General features: G+C 38.6%; 1 protein-coding gene across 2 annotated transcripts in view; it reads left to right on the top strand.

Annotated features, from left to right (window-relative positions):
• The window catches only part of LOC150075226 (acidic amino acid decarboxylase GADL1-like), a 153,746-nt gene that overhangs the window by 45,782 nt on the left and 89,897 nt on the right, over nt 1–18,067 (top strand). For both annotated transcript variants that reach the window (XM_090388288.1, XM_090388289.1), the window contains exon 2: nt 2,730–2,875. In XM_090388288.1, coding sequence (XP_090244414.1) covers nt 2,730–2,875 — 146 coding nt within the window. The remainder of the gene's footprint in view (nt 1–2,729; nt 2,876–18,067) is intronic.

Raw genomic sequence — 18,067 nt, 5'->3', positions numbered from 1 at the left:
GTAGCATATTTATATCTTACAGCGTGCAATAGTCTCTCCAGTTAATCTAGCCCAAGAAATATACAGTATATACATTCCATTACAGTGCCCCCCTCTTGAAATTGAAGCCTTCTCCTTTACCTTTGACAACATAGGTTTCTTTAGTTACAACCCATTTCGGTGTTTTCTTCTGATGTCTCCAGTGTTAAATTTTTAAGACGGCTAGGCTCCTTACTGAGAACTAAGTATAGGATATTAAAGTACTTTGTACCCTTAGGATATGCTGGGATAAGTAACAGTCATCCAGTTTGTTCATTGAACTTTCCGCTCCACGTAGTCCAGTCTATATGGACATGTTGAAGTTGCCCATAATGAGACAACCTTGCTTATTAACCCAGTCACTCTGCCCAAAGAGATTTTTCTCATACTGCTCAGAATAGTTTGGACTGTAACATCCCTCCCTCAGTGTCATTTACCTTTCATTTTCAAGTCGTCTCAAACCTCGCTGATTCAATGTGCGTTCCCTTGATCTGACTTAGGAAACATTCTTGCCACTATCAAGCACTATATGATATTTCCCAACTCGCTGTCCTTCCATCACTCTTGAATACGCATGCTGGAGTGCAGTAGCATTATATGCTTATCAAAAAGATTAGTTGTAAACTACTCTGACATGCCCTCGTGGATAGCACAGTTGGTAGAGAATCGCTGTTCACTCCACACCGAGTAGAAAAGACCTGACTTCGTGTCCTATCGATGACGTGAGGAATTTTTGTGAGACATTTTTCACAATGTGACTTAAGTTAGTCGGTCTCAGGCGAGATTAGTATGGTTTTTTTCCCCCGGAAACTCGGATTTTTCGTCCAGAAAAACAAATCGACCACAGAACACAAACCACACTACCTGTTGTTGTAGTGTGGTTTTAGGAGCATCAGTAACTAAGGCCATATTGCTCCGTGTATACCGTCTGTAAATTGCGTGTGTTCTGTGGTCGATTTTCTGTTTTCTGGACGAAAAACCTGAGTTTCCGGGAGAAAAAATCATGCTTCGCCTGAGACCGACTAACTCAGCCACGTTGTGAAAAAGGCCCGTAAAAATTACTCACGTCGTCGATGGGACTCGAACTCAGGTGTTTTCCAGTGTGGGGAGAACGGCGATTCTACCAACTCTGCTATCCAGGAGGGCAAGAACACATCCAATTTATAGACAATGTATACGGAGCAATATGGCTTTAGTCGCAGATGCTTCTAAAACCCTCTTACAACAACAATTCTGACTTATGTGGTCATATCAGGGTATAAATAGACAATATTTACCGAAATGAAATTCTTTATTTCGCATCTCTGAGTGGCAACATGTATCAGTAACACCAACTACATGTCAGTTGACTTAATCAAAAGCTAAAATTTATTCAATTTGTTTACAATACTCCTGGAATTAATGTATACAAATTGAGATTTGTACTTTATTGCTTTTGACAACCCTGATACACCCCTTATGATCACTCAAAAGTGTTTTCCAAGTGCTCTTAGATTTATAGTGGATTTTGCATTTAAATTTTCCTTTCCTAAACTTTGTTTAGAGTAATTAATGGTCATATACAAACATCCCCAGAGAGCGCTTGTGTGCGAGATCCAATCTCCGACGGGTTTGAAGGTCCAGCGACTAGCCATACCCTCTAAGATTTCAGCATTAACCCTCTTTTTTTAACTTTGGACAGTGCTGACCGAGCATTAAAAGTAGGAATTTCAATCGATGTTGATGCGATACTATATCGCATCGATATTGATGCGATACAGTATCGGAGAAAAATATTCGTTATCGATAAGGATTGAGGACATCGATATTCCAGTCCTTCCTTCATAAGATGAAATAAAAGGTGAAACCGAAGATACAAAAGATGAAGTGATTTGGGTATTAATCGGGTCACAGGCCTTTATAGCGTTTTAAATATGTAAATAGATTAAATATGTAATTTTTTTAAAAAATATGTAAATCGAGAAGGTCACCATGTAACCTTCTCGGTTTACATATTTTTTCATAGTTCGTTAGGGACATGGAGATTTTGGCTATATTGCATATAGCCCATATCTCTATGGCCGTAAAAAAATAGCCAGGCAGTGTACAATTTTCCTCTGGTCGATTTGCCTATTTTGCTGGACGAAAAACCAAATTTTTTGGCGGGGGGAGAGACTTTGCTATCCACGCCTGAGGCCGAATAACTCAACCACGAAGTGAACAAAGCCCATAAAAGTTTCTCGTGTCATTTACGGAATTCGGACATGGGCCCTTTCCACCCTGTGTGTGGAGGACGGTGATTATAACCGCTTTGCTATCCGCTCGGACATTGCATAGCAGTAGCGAAACTACCATGCACGGCAGTTGATTTTTTTTTATGGCTGCTAAAGAACACAGGTAGGTCTATTCGAGAATTTCGTTGAGGGGCGCCCAGAATTGTAGTTTCGTTACTGCTGTAGAAACAAATACTGAACACGCATTGTCCGTGTTACGATTAGTCATTCAATATAGGGGTAAAAGAGATAGGGTTGACCACGATAGAAAACAAATTGTTTTCCTACTCACAATTGTGGTAATGGGTAAATAATTATGATGATGAAGAGACATTCTCCAAGGATACCAAGTTTTATGAAAACTAAATCCCTAAATTTAAGTAAAATTGTATAAGCTTATTTAAATGTACTGATTGTTACTCTTTATCCTATTCCTGACGAACTTTTCTTTCATTTTAGAGGACCACGAGGACGACGATATGGAAGGATTCGAATTCTTTCGAGATGTAATCCAGCTCATTATCAAGTCAGGTGTTGTTTCTGATCCGGATACTCTGCGTAAGAAATATTCAGTAATTGACTTTCTTCAGCCAAGAGAGCTTGAGGTAAGAAATTGTTTGTAAGGTGACCATGTATTGTACTGTACTGTATTGTCCCGTATTTCGACGTTCATTAATTCTCATGTAGGCGGTTGCCCTCATGATAACATGCCGATTACTAACTTACACTAAGCCATAAATACGCACCCCTTGTTTTCAGTGGCGAAATTTACGTACAAGAAAGGTTGTTCTTTTGCGTCTGTAGATATACTTTCTTTAAAAGAACTGTGACGTTTATCTTCAGTTGCCGACCGGGCTAGCCGAGTGGGTAAAGTACCTGCCCGGCAACCCAAAAGTCGCGGGTTCGATTCCCGCCTCGGGCTTGGATCAAAGTACTGCAAAAACCTTGGGAGGTGCAATATGGCCACAGAAGCCGATGCTCCAACAACTACCAAATCAAAAAAAAAAAAAAAAAAAAAAAATCTTCAGTTGTACTCGTATTTTATAAATACAGTACAGTATTTTCATGAAAATACTGTACAGTACAGTATTTTCATAAAAACGTATTGTTTCAATTGTCCCCGCGTGTGGCTCAGTTGAAATGCCCGCGTTATAAACTGAAACACACACACATTCTATTGCAACAGATATAAACTGGAGGGAAAATTAATAAACCATATTAATAAAGATTTTGCTACAGGGTTGGATCCAGAGTGTTTTACTGGGAGTCGATATAATGATGATGATATGATGTACTCGTATATGATTGACAGTAATTTAATTATTAATACCATAAAACGCACGGTATTTGTTCTAATTTATCCAGGCTGGGGGGATACGTTCGTCTATATCGCCCCGTACTGGATCGCCACTGTTTTTCTAATAGAATTTTATTCTTCAGAGAATTATGCAACAATTATTGCAGTGCGATCATGTCAACATAACTTTGGTCAAGTACTGTTTTCATAGCAGTTTTATCCTTCCGCCTTTAAGCACGCTTGCATATTCCAATTTTCAAAAAAAAAAAAAAAAAAAAAAAAAGAAAAGAAAAGAAAATCTTTAAATAGAACTGATCTCATCACCATATTAATTTTCAAATACCTGTCTCTATATCTGCTTTCATTTTTTATCAGTAGACATCAGTATGGTTTACTCCCTAAAACTTTTTCCCTCTGCGAAATGCGATCGAGTCTTCATGGGCCATCGCTGTAGAACGTTTTCAGCACATCGTGAGATCAATTTTCCAACAGCTTAAGGATATTCTGAGAGTTAAAAGTGGTGCTATTCGCTATTAGGTCATTACGTCTGATAAGCTGACCATTTATTGTATTTCTCTTTACTGGACCTGCTGGAACAGCTGCTTAGTAATAATCCTTTATTAGTTAATGCTGCTATTAGTTTATTTATCAGTTTATGCCTTTACAGACTTTTCCATTTGAAATGTTGCAGCTCTCCCTACGATGCCATTATTGACAAAATGCTTCAAGTTAAAAGTTGTAAAATACAACCATTTTAAGTTACAAGGTGAAGAACGAATTTAACGTGTTTTAATGAACGAATCAACGGATTTTACTTTAACGGGGACAAACACGTTATAACCTACAGCACGCACGCGCAACTGGTATTCTGAGACATTTCTTGACCACTATAGCAACTAATGCAGGAGGAAAATTTGAAGTGTAAAAATTGGCCCAGCTTTCTCTATTGTTTGAAGCGTTTTCAGATCCTTGACAGTATTTTTGCTTGCACACGGGTTGCAGGAAATAAAGTTATACTGTATAAAAAATTGCATTAATATGACTGTTGAGCGGGTCACATCATAAATTTTTGGGATGAGATTAATTAATATTCAGTTAATCTTTCCCCGGATATGACACCATTCAAACAGGTCTTCAACTGGCCAATATTAATGTCGATTTACTGCGTAACTGTTTTATTTTTTTCTTAACTTTTTTTTGGAGTTGTTATTCCCGCACTTGGAGAATAAAAATTCCAAAATAACTCATGAACTTGGTGGGGTTTAATTAAAAAAAATAAATGAAGAAAGGAATTTGAGAGTTACAGGTTACAGTACGGGCGGGCATGAAGTTCTCCTAGCAGTGTGGACAGCTGTCAAGGAAGGCCACGTGACCAATCGATGATTTGTTGAACGTTTCTTGTAGAGACATGAGGTTATAATCTCTGTACAAAGCAAAGTCCACTCTTGAAATACTGTGCCCAAATATGGATACCGCACTTAAAAAAAAAAAAAAAAAAGAAGAAGAAGGAAAAAGGATGTCTGTAGGAAGAAAACCTTAGAATACTAGAATACTTAGAATTATCCAAATAGAGTTTGGTAACTAGATATCTTAGAGGAGAATTGATTGAGGTACAGTATAAGGTTCTGAGAGGTGAAAGTGAAATTAATGAGGATTAAATTATCACTGTTATAAATGATTCCAGAACTAAGGGCCTTAAATTCAAATTACGCGGCTAGAGGTTTATATTTCACTGTAGAGAACTTTGTTTTACTCGGCAAGAAACATTTCTCCACCAACAAATAACAAACGTAGAAGCTTTTACGGCGCGAAACATATAATAAAAAGTTTCTTCGAGAAATGAGGTACTTTAATGATATAATATGTGGTTATTTTCACAATAAATTTATCCAACTGTTATAAAGGTGTTGCCTTTAGCTGTTCATCCCAGTTCCGTAATTCCTTCTAATAAAATGGACCTTAATCCAACATTTAATGAACACCCTGTTAGGACTAACGACATCCTTTTAGCGGAGTACAGAAGGGAATATTGCATGGATGCAGCTCTTTTCGAAAGCATTGTCCCCGAGTCTCTCAACGATACAGCCTCTTTTATACAATTAGACCGCTTTTCTTGCTCTCGGTTAGAATAGGAATACTAATGAGATGTCGAATCGGCTTCATAATTAAGAAACACTTTTTCTTCTGATTAACTTTTGCCTCTAAAGGAGAGTCCCGGATGAGGTAATGGCCGTCTACGGTTCCCTATTTAAAGAGCCTCGGCACCGTTACAACTAATGAGTTCCGATCTATTCCTCTGACCCGTTGCTCCATCATGCTTACTGTACTGCCGATTTAAGGACTTTTCTTGAATTAACAAATATAAGATTCCTGGAAATCAATGGATACGCTGGATTTCTTTCTCCACTAATTATCCAATTTGAAAATATGAGCTTATTGAAATAAATACAGTACATTCTCGCCTAACAACAGTTCGTTTAACGATCTTCCTATGATAAGACGTTGATAGATTATTATTGACACTTTTCACTTAGAGACTAGTTTTTAGATATAACGACAAAAATTCTTCTTTTATAACATCAAGACATTTCGCATAATAAGTGTTAAATTTCTTTTGTACTGTATTGTTTGGTAAAAACTGAAAACGAAAGTTATAAAAAAGAAAGGACAGACAGCAAGACAAATAGCAGTAGATACTGCGCGAAATTTTTTTTCAGCATTATTCCTTTGCGTTTTGTAAAAAAAAAAAAAAAAAAAGTTGGAAGCGGTTTGTATGCAGTGTTTGCGCTTAAAATAGCGATTTAAGTTGTGTAGTTATTATTATTTGCATATCGACTGTTTGTCTTTGGAAAAATTTCGGCAATTTCGTTAAAATATGAGGTTTATTTGCAGTATTGTGAAAACTCGTAAAGCATCAAAACGCATTTTCTTTCATACGGGATGCTGTAGAGAAATGAGAAATTATAAGAACTGATGTTCCCGCTCATCACTGGAGCATTGGTAATCGGCTACCTGCGTTGTGTTTCTGCACCATAGCATTTAATAACCAAATAGCGGTGGGTCGACCGGCGCACAGTGCATTCGTTATTAAAGCGTATTATAAAAATGACAATAGTATCGTGGTCTCACACCTCTTATTTTGTACTCTTATAATCCAGTGCTTTCTGCTCATGCTGTTAAGACATGGATTAAGAACTTTAAGGAATCTGGTTCTGCACTAAGGAAAGCATTAGGACTGCCCACGAACAGACTCCTTTTCCCAAAGGATGGAAAGTTGCTTCATCACAAAAAATAAGCAGTTCACCATGCAGTTTCGTTAAACATTTTAATGAATGAAGACTATTCACAATCCGTTTGACTGATGAAGCACATTTTCATCTTAAACTTACGAAAAAAGGGAACACTAAACCACGTTTCAATTACAGCATATTCCTTCTGTCTTTTATAGCTTAATTTGGGTACCGACCAACCTAAAAATAAAATGAAAAAAAAAAAAAAAAATTGAAATAATATCAGGAAGCAAAACAAAGCAACACTCACTTCCAGCAGCGCGAACGCACTACTAGGAATTTACATTCGAAAGCTTAGAAGTTTTATTTAGTGCAGATATAAAATCGAACGATAGACAAAAGTGATACGAGTTTTGCTGCGATTTTTAACAGAAAATAGAAGAAAATGGCATGGCGAACTGCTTATTTTTTGTGATGAAGCAACTTTCCATCCTTTGGGAAAGTCAACAACAACATAATCCGGGTCTTTGGCGTTGAAAATTCTCACCAAACTCCTTAAAAATAATAAATGTGTTTTGTTGCCATTTCACGTTAGAAATCAGGTTTTAAAACTTGTTGTCTTCTTCATGGATATTCTGTATATTTCATCTTCCATCCAGTTAGTGCTCACTCTCCTATGCACATACGAAGGGGGCATCAAAAAGTTCGGACCCTTACCTAGAAATAATAGCCCTAGAAAGGTGAAACTTCACAGCAACTTTAATCCTTTTCTATGTACTCTCCATGTATAGTAACACATTTTTCCTATCTATGGATCAGTTGTTTAATGCTTTGATCATAGAAGCCCGCACTTTTTGCCTGAAACCACGATTACACTTCATTGATGACTTTCTGAGACGAATCAAAGTGGCGTCCACGCAATGATTTCTTCATTTCTCGAAACAAGAAGTCTGGCGGTGCTGGGTCAGGAGAATAGGGTGGGTGCTGCAGTAGCACAAATCCAACAGTTGGCGAGAACATTGCATTCGACACTGCTTATGCAAAGGCGTCAGCAGACTTGGAACCCATCATGCGGAGACTTTATACACGTGCAGATGGTCATGTAAAATGCCACTCCGTGGCTGAGTTAGTCGGTCTCAGGCGTAGATAGCAAAGTTTTTCCCCCAGAAACTGGGGGTTTTCACCCAGCAAGCAGACAAATCGACCATAGAACACACGCAATTAACAGACATAAGACACACAGCACGGCAGATGAATTTAATTATTTGGGTGGCCTAAATATAATAGTTTTGGTCATGTAAAATGCTGTGGACAGACCCATAACTAATTCCCACTGCATTTACTAATTCATAACCATGACAATTATAAACACTTCACCACTTTTGCACAAGATGTCTTCAACAGACAAAGAACATTATCGAGCCTAAACCACCAAGAGCAATAACTTGAGACAGATTCTGGGCACCCCTCTCCAGTAGCATCAACCGCCGACCTCATCGAAGCTCAATTGAACTGAAATTCACTTCCTTCATCCAAGTTCCATCGGGCTGATATCTGCAACTGAATCTCCAGGCAAGATCAACCAGTACCTGATCCCACTGAAGACTCCAAAACCCAGACACTGGAGACACCAGCAGCTTTTCTGCCACAAGCCACATTGGCGATCAAACTGAGTACCCGGTCGGGGGGAAGGAGATTGGTTCCTGTCTCCTTCCCCCTGGTATCCCCTTCTTCCATCCGGTGAGGCCTGGGCCTGACTCTCTGGGGTCGCCTTCTCTATCGTCCCCATACCTCTGTCTTTTCCCCCAGCCTTCAGCTCCCCCTACTCTGTCTAACTCGCATTGTACACCCCACACAACTTATCAATTAATAACGTACAAATTTAAACCATTCTTACATTACTCTTGGCCTTTTATATTCTAGCGTTAACCCCCTTTTATTTCTTTTTATTTATTATTTATTTTATTTATTTATTATTATTGATTATTTATTTTTTTTTTACATAGACCCTTGACACTGAAATCTTTGGAAACTAGGTGGCAAGGCCTGCCAGAGTACAAAAATCTACTGGGTACCTGACTTTCCAACAGGGGCCCAACGGCTAAATGGTCAGAAGAACAACGGTACACAACACTACCCATCCGTCCATTCCCCACACACTTTTTAAATCTCTGGCCTTCACAGAGTTCTGTGCTACACGAACAGAGTACACAACGCGGAGATGGGGGAAACCCCTGGTGCCGTCAGACAACTAACACACTTTGCACTTTGCATTTGCGATTAAATGAATTGTCACGCATCTGCCACTCAGCACCAGCTGCTCAACCTTTGCAACCGTCTCACCGTCTGGATGTTAATGGCCTTCCTTCTCTTGACTCGTCAGAAACTTGTACGACCGCACTGGAACTCCCGTTTTACAGACCCTGTAAAACGGGAGTGGAAAATGGACAATTCTGCCCAAACACAGCTTTCATTTCTTCGTCAATTTCCTGAGCTTTCTTGCCCTGTAAATGCAGAAACTTGATCACTGCTCGATACTCCACTTTGTCAATCATGGCGTCCTTCCTCAGATTCCGGGCTCCACCTCTGGTGTACGATCACGTACAGGAATGAAATTTCACATGTTAGTTATTGAATATGTAGACAACTTATATTAAAAACGGAATCTTCCTACTGATGTTTTATTTAGGTCATGGTACGAACATTTTGATACCCCCTCGTATATCTCGTATGTACCGAAGAAGACGTGATGCTCCTTGCAGTCAGGTCTCCAAACCTAACACCGTGTGACTTCTTTTTGTGGCTGTGTAAAGGATGCTGCCATTGTCAAATGTCTGGTAAAAATGGGCTCGACGTCTGCCGTGTGAATCCTGGGACTCATATCGAGAACATCTGAAAGTTTCCTGTGGACGAAACAGGAATATTTTCACTCTAACTTATAATCCTGTTGTTAAATCTTCTGGGAATGGAATCGTCTTTTACTAGCAACATACAAATTACCTGTTTTTGTAAATTAATTGTTCGATTTTCCCGGAAGTTTCGGGAGGCTGTAAAAATGTAAACCTCTGGCTTTTTGGCCGTGAAGGGCATTAAAGATTATCTCTCTCTCTCTCTCTCTTTACTTGACCAAAACGTAGGTTGAATCGACCTTTTTGTTTAAATTATCAGCCTCTAGAGGGCGGCTTTGGGAGATCATTGGTGTGAATTTCACTAGGCGATGAGAGCATTAAAAGCGCTGAAACTTGTGAAATGTGCTGTTTAAAAGTTGCACGTTGAGATTTTATTTACTTAATATTTTCTGTGATTACATAGCAAAATGGCTGGGTGTCAGATGCGTGAGAGATGTTTCGCTTTTTGTGAGTATAGAGAAGCTGTTTGTTTGTTATTTGGTGTTTAGGAGCAAATGTCCGGGATATGCGGTGGTCATTCCCTGACCTTTCCGCATCCTCCGTATTTGGTGGTGACGGGCTCGATCCCGGTCTAATCAAGAAGCGTGTGCTACGCACTGCTGCTCCTTCCCACCTGGCTACGGAGGCGCCGTATAGAGAAGCGGCTAGGAGAATCTTATTTGTATTCAAGCACAAAAATTGATTCTTACAATAGCTACTTTTTCTTGCAGTATTACGTTTGAGCTTCTCGATTAACCTCGGTCAGCTGTTCTACCCTAAAAGAATAAAAATAACTGATGAAGGTCATTCGGTTTCATGCCCTTCTTGAACTTTATACAGCGATCCATTTCGCCTGGAAGTAGTTGCATCAATCTTTGAGTGCGAGTTGGAATACGGAACCAAAAGCTCAACTTTTTTTGATACGTCATTAATATAAAGTGGCCTTTCTATTACATCAGTCTTCGGTGGGGGAGAGTAAGAGAGAGATTTCGAATACTTAATGGCATTTTTCGGTTTTCTCATACCCACTAAAGTTGTGATTGACGATGGAGACGTCAGAGAAAACTTACTTTTTTTTTGAATGATGCTTGTGAATACGTCACTGGAATTGTAGCTTGCGCAGTGTCACCACAGAACCGGTCTCTAAAACGCAAAGTGCAATGAAACGATATTAGGGGATCATGAATAACCGACAAAAAAATAACTCAAACAAAAAAATTACTTGGACACTCTGAGAAAACACTGTTATGATCATATGGAAGGAAGTAAAACATATGAAATTGCCATTGCTCGTTTAAGGGAAAAAAATAAGTAAATTTATATGCCTATTTATTTATGATAAAACTGCCACTTCCTAATAGATAGCTCGATTGCCATATTTAATTATAAATGTACATATTAATTACGATCTCTGTCTCTCTCTGTTGCTCTCGCTCGCTGTGAGCAAATGAATAACACAATATATATACTAATGGATAATATAATAGCTAATAATGTAAAGCTAGATTATATAGGAATTGTAGTCAAGATCATTATACAGAATTGCACCGGGCCGCCTAGTGATTCGGTTTTCTCTTTCCCTTGAAGGAATTTAGAGGAGTTGCTAAGTTAATTGCTCTGTAGCCTGCTAAAGCATCTTGTTCTACTAACACATGTTTATTGATACGAAACAACTTACAGTACTGTCGGAACATCACTGTATAAAGTCATTAATTTAAGATCATATTTGATGAGATGCGTTGTAATTACGCAGTTATATTTCTGATGCCACGAAATGAATAGAGAGAGAGAGAGAGCTCAAATTCTTATAAAAATTAATAGACATTTCATCATTAGTACGTATTTCATCTTTTCATACTGGTTTGGAGTGTTAAGCACCAAAGCTACTAAAGCTATGAGGAGTCAGTCTATTGTGAACGCAGTTGCGTGTATTAATCGGTTGGTTTTCAGTGTGATAAACGAAAAATCATATTTTCCGGGAGTAAGCCCAGGCAACCCTCGCCTAAGACCGACTTTTTGTGAAAAAAAAAAATTCATAAAATTCCTTGCATCATTGACGAGAACGCAAGTCTTTTCTACCAATTAGTATATATATTGTGTGAGGACGGCGATTGTAAACACGTGCTACCGCAATGGCTTCTTTTCATCTACCGAATTGTAAGTATATATCTAAGCGAATACAGTATACTGTCTGTATTCACTTATATTGTAAGTGAATTAAGCGGAGTGAATCTGCAGGTCGAAAGATACGAGAGGGCACTGATCAAAAGAATCGAAATTGAAAATGTGAAAACTTAGGCGAAACGGGACCACCTTTAATATCGTACTTAGAGCGGTAGGAGGTTCAAAACAGGCTCTATCTTCAAGCACGTTACACTTATTTCACTGTTCTCGCCAGCTCGCCCTTTCCCTAGCCTGGATGGTCCCGTCCCCCCTCTTCGCCTGGTGGATAACCTCACTGTCATCTGTCAACTTCGACCCCCCACCCCCGAGTCAAGATGGGCATTCTGCCCCGGGGGACCCTCTTCTGTCCTCCTTTTCAACTAGGCGGGCGACTCTACTACTGTTACCACTTTAACCCCCTCCCACTTCCTATCTTCCCACTCTCACCTTCAACTTTTTTTTTACTGGATTTTCCCTGTCTGTAGCCTTGGTTACCTCCTTGTGGCACTGGACGGTCATCTAAAGGTTCATCCGGCCTCTTAGCATAGGGGCCTGTATTTTCACAGGCCCCTAGGCTACCAGGCCGGATGAACAACACAACCCCCATACTAATACTACGCGAACACTCACTAACCTACATAAATCTGGCCTTTACAAAGTTTTGTGCTCATCACATTGTCTGAAGCGGAGTTGAGGGGAAACCCTCGGAGCCTCATTACAGTTAACGCTACACAATACACTATGTTCTCGCCAGTTCTGGAAGTACCCCTCAAATTCAGTTTTTGAAATCTAAAAAAGCTGCACCGTAGCATTTTGTTCATTTGTTCCACATCTTTGAAATTTTGCTTTTAGATGTTATTTTAAGCTTCATAACCGATCGCCCAATACCATCACATGTGAAATATTTAAAGCTTTCATCGGTTTCTGCCCATTCAAGAAAGCTAGAACTCACAAAAAAGTAGTTATTGTTTATGCCTTCCGTCAGCAGTAGTCGAACGAACTTGGCTGCGACGCTCCTCATTTTAAAATCTTCAGTTAAAATGCCTTGGCGTGAGCCATAAGAAATGCCTATCTCTTTAGTTATTTCGTGAATAGTGAATCATTGAATTGTAGAGAACCTTTAACTTCAACTGCTAGTTGCATCACTTAACTTTCAGTAGTCTTCTTTCCGAATTCTCATGCAAAATTTAAAGCACGCATTGATATACTGTGGATGGGATTTAACGCATACGGTGTTGCGAGTATCACATAAGTAACTTGACTTCAAACGCCAAGCAGGAACAACTGAAGCAATGAAATGAATTGTAAACTCTCCTGGATCTGTCAGACGACATTTGTCGATGTAGCAATCGTGGGCGACGCAGTTTATTGGTTATATTCATTCAGTTTCGATTCTTTATTTATCAGACACTGTATATATTACAAAATGTAATACGAAGACATTAAAATAGCTTATACCTGTTAAACTAATGTTTTCTATCAATTGTGATCGTTTTTTTCAAAGAAAATTCTATAATTTCACTTGGGATACACGTGACTACCTTTCAGGAGTGATCTAGGCTTTTCAAACATGTGCAATTTGTCTCATTTTTGTTTACTTCTGTTTCTGTTTTATTTGCTGATATTTAAATGGAAATGAGAATAATGAAATTTTTACTGATCGTTTTTGATTAATACAGGTTGTTAGAGTGTTATATTTGCCACTTGCTTCCTGCAGAGTTTGTCGAATTTTATTGCAAGATAACTCAAACCTGAAGTTGAATTAGATATTTGGAATGAAGGCTCAGAATTATCTTTGGACTAGAAAAGAACTGAAGCCTTAAAGTGGGATTCCTTAAAAACGACAGGTGCGTTTTAGTTCACACATCGTTGCAAAGCGATCTTCGAAAAAGGTATGCTAAAAATCGACGTCTCTAATTTTTCTTCAGAATTGGAAGTCCCCTAAAGACTTTCCAACGCTTATAACTGAGAAGCCATTGGTTTGATACACACCTACCTTAGAGCGAGTAGATTCCCCTTTAGCCGTCATAACAGCCTGCATTCGCCGTGACATGGACTCAGCAAGGTGTCGAAAGTGTGACACGCAGGTGCATAGTGTAAGGGTCAGGCGCCACCTGTGATTTCTCACATCTGTGCCATATGTGCGCTGTGAAGAAATACAGTACTACTGTAAATGCCAGAAAAGTGTTGTCTGTTGTATATGACATATTGCGTTAGGTTCTGTTTTTTTTTTTTTTTTTATTTACATACATTTTTATTACATATATACACAGATACAAACACTTTATATTTACAATCGTCGCATTCTGCGTAAAAATAAAAACAATTTTAATTATACAGCTTCACTTGCAAGCAATAAAAGATATACTATGTGTGTATGTATGCGGATGTACTTGTTTTGGGTGGCACCTAGACGTTTAGTCGAACTCCACCTTGGAAATTCTGTGTTGAGAGAGAGAGAAACTGTCTACACTCTACAGCAATCAACACCCTGTCAATCACTGCCCATTTCTAGGCTTGAGTAGTTGTGCCTGCTTCTATTATCTAGTGCTGCTGCACTAATTTGTCGTCCAGTGGAAGGAGTGCAATACCAAAGGACAGGAGCTCTCAGGTTGCCCAACCCGAGGGAAAAAAAAAAGAAATAATAATAAATAATAAATAAATAAATAAATAAAAAAAAAATAATAATAAAAAAAAATAAAAAAAAAAATAATAAATAAATAAATAAAAAATATAAAATAAAATAAAAGAAAAGAAATAAATAAATAAAAAAAAAAAAAAAAGTTAAAATAAAATAAAAATATGTATAGTTAATACCATTATATACATTGAATGTTATTACTAATTTAAGACCACAACAGTTGGTTTCTAAGTTAACAGCTGTTTGACCTAGTAAGGTAGAAATATAAGTTCATGAACACATCACTCTACTGTCCACTTCTAGAATTAGTAAACAAGATGCGTCTTCTTTTAAACACCTTGTCAGAAAAGGATTGGAATGCTGCAAAGTTCTTGGCATCTTGAATCAAAATATCGAGGTTGTCAGTCCTAATAGGTTGAGTGCTGTTAAATAGTTCTTGTCTGAAGTCGTCATAAGCCGGGCAGTAAAGCAGAACATGCCTCCAATCTTCTACAGCCCCACAAAAACACAAAGGGTCAGGTTCGAGTCCAAATTTACACAATTTATCCCGTAGTGAACCATGTCCAGTAATTAAATACGACGTTGTCATTGAAGGATAAAACCATCCCATAACTTTCTTATTTACAGCAAATGTTGCATCTTCAATGAACTCCCTGGTAGTGAGTCCCGTTTCACTGGATTGCCATCTGTATTTCCACTTCTCAGTGAATTTTGTCCAAAGATTAATTTTCTCCTGCCGAATGGCCGTGGCCGGATTACTTGCAGTGTCGAGGATTTCAGTTGGCAAACCTTTCTTTAAGTTAGAAATCATGCCTCGGTATGCCACATAAAGGTCAATCGGAATACAACCTGAGATCACTTGTAAAGCATTGGTTGATGTCGTTCTGCAGCATCTGTGTGTTGCCAATATCATCTTTCTCTGCAATGATAAGAGTTTGGCCTTCACTGTGACGTGAGTAACCCTAGGAAACCATATGGCAGCCGCATATACTACAATTGGCAAAAATATAGCCTTATAATATAATGCCAAAGTTTTGTGCTTTATACCCCATTCAGCTCTTGAGAGCCTAATCACATTGGCAGTAAACTTGTTAATCTTTTCAGCTAAGTTCTTTACGTGGGGGATAAAAGAAAATTTATCATCAATTATGAGACCAAGATATTTATTTTGAGAAACATAAGGAATTTGGACATTGTTGATATGGAGTTTAGGAGGTCTGTTATAATCCAATTTATTGTTGAAGATCATCATTTTAGTTTTCGTCTCAGAAATTTTTAATTTGTTTATTTTAGACCATTCCAGCAAATCATCCAGGATTTCTTTCCCATGTGTTTCTAGCATACGTCTTGACCTGCCTGGTATGCACAGCGCTAAATCGTCGGCAAATGCTATTTTATTGCAAATTTGACTTTCTTTTAGTAACCACTGGTCTAAAACAGAATTCCAGAGGAGAGGCCCAAGGACCGAGCCTTGTGGGCATCCTCTGGAAATGAATTTTGAAAATACCAAGTGTTGTGAGATGACTTTTATCTGCCTATTTGAAAAATAAGATCTCATAACCTGATATAGTAAATCATCACATTCTGCCTCTCGAAGTGACCTGAGGGCGCTCTCCCACCAGAGTGTATCGAAAGCGCCCTCAAAGTCGATAAAAACAACCATCATGTATTTTTTGTCTGTAGTTTTGCATAGATTCACCAAATTTCTGATGGCATCTTCGGTGGAGGAGCCTTTTTTAAAGCCGAATTGTGAATTAGAACTCATATTACTTGCAGCCAAAACCTTCTGCATCCTAGGCGCTAATAATCTCTCATAAAGCTTTCCAAGATTTCCTAGAAGGGATATTGGGCGATATGCCTTGGGATCCGTTGCCAGTTTTCCAGGCTTTCTGAGCATCTTTACTAATGCAATCTTCCAAAAATTTGGAAAAGTCCCCTCTAATAGACATTTGTTGAAAACATTCAACAATATATGTGGAAAATATTGGTGAAATCTTTTGATCGCCACATTTTCAACTAAGTCCATTCCAGGACATTTTGACTGATTGATTTTAGAAATTGCAAGTGCAAGTTCATCTAGACTAAATAGTTCCGTATCATTTGATCCCTTGTAAGATCCGTTAACGAACCTTATCTGAGTTTGTTCGGTGGTGTCTTGCTCTGGGTGATCATCAGGGAAAAGTCTCTCTATAATAGCTTCAACCGTGGAGAGCCAATCAGTAGTCTGACTTCCGTTAGAGTAAACAGAACTATATATCTCAGGAGTTGCAAGTTTGTCACGACAAATTTTGTATATTAATCCCCATGGGTCAGAATTTCCTGTCTGGGACACTAGTTTCTGCCATGAGGATCTTTTGGCTTCCGCAATAGCTTCGAAATATTCCTTACGTAATTGACAATAGACTTCTTTTAGTCGCCTAACGTCTGTTTCTGTTAAGTATCTGTGCCTCTGGAAATTCTTCCTTGCATCTATAACCAGTCTTCTCAAAACAGATAACTGGGGATTCCACCATGGGGTGGAGCCAGGTCTCCTAACTTTCCTTTTAGTGGATTCAGTCAAAGCTCTGTAAAGAGTGTTTTGCACAAAGTAAGCATATTCTACTGCAGATAAACTGTTCAATTGTGCAATTTTATCATCTGAAAATTCTTGTTGCAAGACTTGCTTAAATTTGGTCCAGTTCGTGGTTCTCATAGAGAAGCGGTTTAAATCCTGAAGGTGACCTGAAGAGCCTCCATCCGTGCCATTTAATACTAAATCAAAAGTGATAGCACGGTGATCGCTATTGCATACATCCGGGCAGACCATCCAGTTTTTTACATGCTGCGACAAGCATGGAGAGGAAAGGGTGAGGTCTATGTTAGACCGTCCGTGAACGTTCCAAAAGGTTGTTGGCATGTTTGGAAGATTATGCACATTCCAATGGTTAGTCAATATAAATTCTTCAAAGACAGAACCTCTAGCGTCTTTGCGTTCGCTAAACCAAAGTTGAGATTTTGCATTGGAGTCAGTTGAAACCAATATATTTGCACTAGGAAAAGTGCTTAAAATTTCTTCCAAAAGATGCATTGGTACCTCGATATTATCATTTGGAGCGCAGTATAAAGAAACCATGTAGAAGTCTAAAAACTGGGTAGAAATATGGATGCAGGTAGAAAAGGATGTACAAAAACGAGATATGACTGTTACAGTTAGAGCTCCATTAAATACAACAATGGCAGTTTTTGGCTGCTTGGATTCATATGCAACGACTCTAGCTACTAACGGGTATCCAACAACGTGATATAATTTATCCGTTTGTCTATACATCGAGTAGGGCTCCTGAATAGCCAAAATGTCTACTTTATCCTGCAAACATGAAGCTCTTAGTTCATCTGCAACGCAACGTGAACGTTGCGCGTTCACCTGCATTATTTTTAGGAAGTATTTGTTGGTAGATCTATTGTAATTTAGATGGTTTATTTGTGTATTATTCATTAGCAATTTTCAGTCTTGCAAGTTCAGCTGCCTTCTGAAATTCTGGGCAGAGTGGATCCCTTACAGAATGTGCATTGTCCCTGTTCCTCCTCTTACAGTTTAT

This window comes from Mastigoproctus giganteus, chromosome 14 (assembly GCF_048544385.1).
Source record: "Mastigoproctus giganteus isolate SK-2022 chromosome 14, ASM4854438v1, whole genome shotgun sequence".
NCBI classification, from domain to species: domain Eukaryota; kingdom Metazoa; phylum Arthropoda; class Arachnida; order Uropygi; family Thelyphonidae; genus Mastigoproctus; species Mastigoproctus giganteus.
Note: the sequence above shows the minus strand (reverse complement) of the source record. Positions and strands in the feature narration are given on the sequence as shown.